The sequence below is a fragment of the Muntiacus reevesi genome, chromosome 1 (assembly GCF_963930625.1).
Source record: "Muntiacus reevesi chromosome 1, mMunRee1.1, whole genome shotgun sequence".
Lineage (NCBI taxonomy): Eukaryota > Metazoa > Chordata > Mammalia > Artiodactyla > Cervidae > Muntiacus > Muntiacus reevesi.
This window is the reverse complement of record NC_089249.1, coordinates 33,749,816-33,756,324: the sequence shown is the minus strand read 5'-3', so window position 1 is coordinate 33,756,324 and position 6,509 is coordinate 33,749,816. Positions and strand designations below refer to the sequence as shown.

Genomic DNA, 6,509 nt, shown 5'->3' with positions numbered 1-6,509 from the left:
CAAACACTGGTAAAAATTCAGCTATTTCATTTTCTCAGGAGATAAATATCGAGTCCTTCTATATTGATCAGCTCTTTTAAATGTCCAATGGTCTTGTTTTTATTTTCAAATTTCTTCCAGTATGAGCCCCATCTGGAATAGGAAGGGCTGTGCTGTCACGACCATAAAGAGTACCTGACGTGTCCGTGGACACGCTGGCGCCCACTGAGCTTTTGCAGGCTGGAGAGCGGTTAGTCTGTGATGGGGGTTTTCAGCTTCTGCTGCACACGCCGACTGTGGAGCTAGTACTGACCACAGCAAGGTCATGAGAGCAGGGCGCATCATGACATCAGACATTAAAATGGAGTCTTCACATTACAAAAGCTTGGAAACCCCTAGTCTTTATTTAAAAACTAGTCTAAATCCTTCCACTTAATACCTCTGCAGAACACAAAAGTAGGCTTTCTTCTATACCCAGATTCCAAGAACATTGACTTATCTCTTCTGTGTTCCACTGGACCCAGAAGAGTACTAGTTAAAGAAAAGCATGACACAGGCTTTAATGTCTTTTTCAAATAATTAAAAATTGAAAATTAGTAATCACCCTGAAACAGTTCTGCATGGGCTTCTTTACTCTCATGGTAATAACATGGGCCTCATTGTTCAGAAGATTAGCTTTAGGTCCTACTTTCAAATATGAAATGGTAGCATAAGCTGTAAAACTGTAGTCTTCTCTGCAGGAGACAAAGGCCAACAGTCAGGCTTTGAGAAGTTGCAGACAACAAACTGAAATTTATAAAAAAATAAGTAAAATAATTTTAATTAACATTGATATGAAATAAAACTTTTAGTATAAAAATGCAATAAAGTATTCTACTTTTCTGCTGCTTTGACATATGATAATTAAAAGTTTGAATCTGTTTACTAGGTAAATTTTATAGAGTGTTTAAAAGTTCCTATGAAACAACCACTAAACCATTTGTTCTGCTGCACTTATATAAAAATGAGAATCAGGAAAGACAGCGTGAGAGGGCAAGAAACAGGTCTGTATATACTTGAGATACTGCTGTATGAGGAAGTGTGCAATGATTTTCTCCAGGTCTTCACGAGGAAGTGTGGGGGGAGCAAGGCCTGCTACTCTCAATTTCGAGGCACCCTTTCCCATCCAAGAGTCAATCAGTTTTAGTGGAGTGAGCTTTTCATTCAGGTCCTCGGCCTGTTTCAGGATCTTAATAAGATCCCTGCAGTATGCAGTTACATTCTTTCTTTCAAATGCTGTAATGAAAGAGACATGGTTAAAGATGAATGAGATTTTGAAATTAGGGCAAGGATAGGCTGTCCTAAGTGGTTAGACTCGTTTAAAAAATAAGTCATCCACTGTGAGCCACCCTAAACACTGGTTTGTTCCTATGTTCTGAATTAAGACTATTTCTCAAGTCTCTTTTCATTAGATTAAGTAAGGTATAGTCTCTCTAAGACACGAATTTAAATGATATAAAAAAAAATAATCTGTTTATTTGAAGGTCTTTGGAGATGCTCTCAGAACCAAAAGGTATCAGCCAGACATGATTATGACAAAGACTTAGAGGTGTTTATAGAGGGTAAGTCTCTTCTACATATTTACCAGGTTTAGACTACCATATTTAGTCCATCTGTTCTTCATTGCTCCATATTTAATGATGCATGCTCATTAAGCAGTATTCTGACAACCAGTGTGGCTTCCTAGGGACTCTAATTTCACAACAAGAACCTCCTGGACAGTTATTCCCATCTATTGACACAAGCACTCAGACCTATTTATCAGACTGTTGTTAATTTGGTCAGTATAAAATGGGTCTAGTAAACACAAATAATTTTCTCTCCCTGCAAAGTTAAAATTGTTGTGACCTTCCCCAACCAAGGCATCAGAACTCAGTGAGGAATGGGTTAGTCTAGCTCATCAAACAATATGCATATATACAGAAATTTTAAAAGTGAAAATACAGCACCAGCACTACTAAACTAGTGTCTTAAAAGTGATTGAATATTATCTGGATCAAAAATGATACACTATAATCTATTTTGTATTAAATTTCTCTCTTCAATCAGTGACTATAAAGTATTGGAGATTATTACAAGAGGTCAGCATTCTCATATATAAATAGTATTTCTAGTCAGGGATTTTAAATGTTTCCCTTCATTTCTTAAAAATTTAACACCTCAGTGTAGCAATATAAAATATATGCATACCCATACAGCTTTTATTTGTACTTGTTTCAAAACTTTGTGTTACTCCTCTCAAATCTGAGAAATTCTATTCACACCTGGCTAATTCTTTTAAATCCATTTTGGGTGTCTAATACTGTCCTCGTGTTGTCCTAGCTATAAACATTAGCTTACAGAAATCTAAAAAGGACAACTCACAAATCTCTTTACAGCAGTTATCACACATTTTGTTACATGCTTCTGGACTCCATACTTCGTCAAAATGTTGAGCGATCAATACACGGCGACATCTGCAAACACATTAGAGGTATGAATTACCCCCATTTCAAAATGCAGGATTATATACTGTGACTAGTTTCCTGTTGCTGCCGTAACATTAGCATAAACTTGGTGGCTTAAAACAACGCAGATTTATGATCTTACATTTTTATAGGTTAGAAGGCTGACATGGGTCTCACTGGGTTAAAATCAATAAAAGCAAGGTGTCGGCAGGGCTGGATTTCTCTGAGCAGTTCTAGGGGAGAATCTGTTTCCTTGTCCTTTCCAGATTCTAAAGACTGCCTGCACTTCTAGGCTCATGGCCCCCTTTCCTCTATCTTCCAAGCTGACAATGGGTTAAGTTTTCACATTACTCTGACATCTTATTCCTCCTTCTACATTTAAGAACCCTTGTGATTATAGTGAGTCCACCCAAATAATTGAGAATCACCTCCCTATCTTAAAATCAGCTGACTAAACTTTAAATCTATTTGTAACTGTAACTCCCTTTTGCCATGTAAAGCAGCATACTCACAGGTTCCAGAGATTCAGATGTGGACATCTTTGGAGGACTACTACTCTGCCCACCATATGTAATAATTTTTTCCATATGCTGTTAGTGTAAAAATAAGTTCTATGCACTGGGAAACCAAAAGATTCACATCACTAGCTTTATTACAATTTTCACTTTACTGCAGTGGTCTCAAACTGAAACTGCAGTATCTCTAAGGTATACCTGTATTAGGGAATCCTCCTGATAGCAAAGTTGTTTCCTGTATTTCATAGTATCATTGTGAGTCTAAGTCCCAAAATATGCTTCATGAGGGCATTGGATATTGGATATCTAAGGACATTTTCATTTTCTCATTTTTTAAACTTACTGTAGCATTAATAGGAAAGAAATATCATTTTTTATCACTGCTGCTGCTGCTGCTAAGTCACTTCAGTCGTGTCCGACTCTGTGCAACCCCGTAGACGGCAGCCCACCAGGCTTCCCCGTCCCTGGGATTCTCCAGGCAAGAACACTGGAGTGGGCTGCCATTCCTTCTCCATTACTATCACTAATTACTGCTTACTTAAAAAATTTTGAGTCCTTATAATATGATGGGCAGTAAGACTACAAAGATGACTAAGAGTAAAAATAGTAATTGTGAGGGAAAAATACAAATGCAAGATTGTTAAAATGCATCTGAAATTAAGAGAGTAGCAACTTACATCATCATGTATATAGAGAAATTGCTATATATAAACCTCATGGTAACCACAAATCAGAATTCTATTATAGAAACCCACATAATAAAGAAAAAGGAATTCAAACACTAAATTCATCAAACCACAAGAAAGTAAAAGAAGAAACAAAAAAGGTCTACAAAACCACCTCAAGACAATGAAATGGCAATAAGTACATACCTATCAACAATTCCTTCAACTTTAAATGGACTAAATGCACCATCCAAAAGACATAAAGTGGCGGAATGGATACAAAATCAAGACCTGCATATATGCTGCCTACAAGAGACTCAGCTCTAAAGACACACATAGCCTGAAAGTGAGGGGCTGGGGAAACATACTCCATGCAAATGGGAATCAAAAGAAAGCCAAGGTAGCAACACTCCTATAAGACAAAGAAAGTGAAAGTTGCTCACTCATGTCTGACTCTTTGCAACTCCATGGACTGTATGGAATTCTCCAGGCCAGAATACTGAAGTGGGTAGCCTTTCCCTTCTCCAGGGGATATTCCCAACCCAGGGGTCAAACCCAGGTCTCCAGCATTGCAGGTGGATTCTTTACCAGCTAAGCCACAAGGGAAGCCCAAGAATACTGGAGTGGGTGGCCTATCCCTTCTCCAGCGGACCTTCAAACCAGGGTCTCCTGTATTGCAGGCAGATTCTTTACCAACTGAGCTATAAGGAAGCCCCATATCAGATAAACTTTAAAACAAAGACTGTTAAAAGACACAAGAAGGACATTACATAATGATCAGGGGATCAATCCAAGAACATATAACAACTATTGATATATATATGTATATATATACATACACACCTAACATAGAACCACCTAAATACACAAAACAAATATTAACAGACATAAATGGAGAAATTGACTAACACAGTAACAGTAAGGGTCTATAATACTCCATTTATATCAATAGACAGATGATCCAGACAGAAAATCAATAAGGAAACGCTGGCATTAAATGATACATCAGACCAGATTTGACATATATAGACCATTCTATTCAAAAATAGCAGAATATATTCTTTTCAAGTGCACAAGGAACATTAACATTCTCCAGGACAGATCACATGCTATGCCATAAAACAAGCCTTGGTAAAGTTAAGACAGGAAATAATATAAAGCATCTTTTCCAACCGCAACACTATGAAACTAGAAATCAACTATAAGAAAAAAACTGCAAGAAACTCAAAACATGCAGAGGCAAAACCATATACTACTAAACAACCAATGAATCACTGAAGAAATCAAAGAAAAATGCAAAAATACCTGGAGACAAAACAAAAACACAACAATTCAAAATCTATGGAATTCAGGAATAGAGTTCTGTTCTAAGAGGAAAATTTATAGCAACACAAGCTTACCTCAGGAAATAAGAAAAATCTCAAATAAACAACCTAACCTTACACTTAAAGGAACTAGAAAAAGACCAAACAAAAACCAAAGTTAGTAGAAGGAGTTAATAGAAGGAAGGAAAGAAACAAAGATCAGAGCAGAAAAACTAGAGACTAAAAAAATAATGGTAAAGATCAATGAAACTAAGAGCTGGTTCTTGGCACAGAGTCTAAACCACTGGTCCACCAGAAAAGTCTCAAGATAAACAGAATTAATAAATCTTTATCCAGACCCATCAAGGAAAAAAGCCCAAGTCAATAAAATCAAAAATGAAAAAGTTGCAACCTATACCACAGAAATGCGAAAGATCAAAGACACTACTATGGACAAATATTTGCCAATAAAATGGATAACCTAGATGAAATGGACAAATTCCTAGAAATGTACAATCTGAACAAGACTGAACAAGGAAGAAATAAAAAAATATGAACAGACAAATTACCAGTCATGAAACTTAATCAGTAATTTGAAAACTCCCAAGAAACAAAACTCTAAGAATAGATGGCTTCACAGGTGACTGCTACCAAACATTCAGAAAAAAGTTAACAGTTATCCTTCTTGAAGAAAGAGAGAATAACTTTTTTCTTTTTAGACTTAAGATACTATATTTTTATTTTTGACAATTTTTAAAGGTTACTTTCCAAGTATTACAAAATACTATCTATATTCCCTGTGTTGCACAATACATCCTTGAGCCTATCTTATACCCAAAAGTCTATACCTCCCACACCCCCACCTCCTCCCCCTACTCTCATCACTGGTAACCACTAGTTTGTTCTCTATATCTTATAATATATGTTCTTAAATCCAGGCTTTCTGCAGGTTCATGTACTGGTTTCTACCCCTTCAGACATCTGTTTTTACTGGTTTACACTTGATGTTTCATCAACGCATTTACTCACTTAAGTAAGGACCCAAGTAACGTCACATGCTTTCATGTTGTGCTTGTTCTTAATCGACAAAAGTGACAAAAAAAGTGTGTGGCTTACTTGTTTATGTTTTGACAGTAGGACACCATCTCATAAAGCTTTTGTTGTCCCACATTTTCCATCACCACCATTGAACTTATCCTGAATATATCTCCAAAGCCATAATACAAAATACAGTCTGCTTTCATGTCATCTCGACCTGCAGTGGGAAGCATCTTCAGATTGCATAGTTACTTTAAAAAGTCAAACATGCAAAAATAATAAATATAAAATTTGCTGGTGATATTTCAGTCTAAACATATCATATCTAGGAATTTCAGATAGAGATGTAAAAGTTAATTTGTAACAGCTGTCCTCAAATTTTTTAAAATATGACTGAAGAGAACTGTCAACAATCAACTTTATTAGCTTAAAAACCTGTCCATAAATAATCCAGTTATTCAAATTATAAACTTGAAACCACTAACTAAAAACTCAGGAGACAAAGATGGATATCAAATTATC

At 36.2% G+C, this 6,509-nt stretch overlaps 1 protein-coding gene across 1 annotated transcript in view; it reads right to left on the bottom strand.

Moving 5' to 3' along the window:
* RECQL (RecQ like helicase) overlaps positions 1-6,509 on the bottom strand; it is a 34,484-nt gene that overhangs the window by 415 nt on the left and 27,560 nt on the right. The window contains exons 11-14 of the mRNA XM_065940593.1: positions 6,066-6,204; positions 2,383-2,474; positions 1,035-1,254; positions 584-713 (exon numbers count right to left, since the gene is read on the bottom strand). Coding sequence (XP_065796665.1) covers positions 584-713; positions 1,035-1,254; positions 2,383-2,474; positions 6,066-6,204 — 581 coding nt within the window. The remainder of the gene's footprint in view (positions 1-583; positions 714-1,034; positions 1,255-2,382; positions 2,475-6,065; positions 6,205-6,509) is intronic.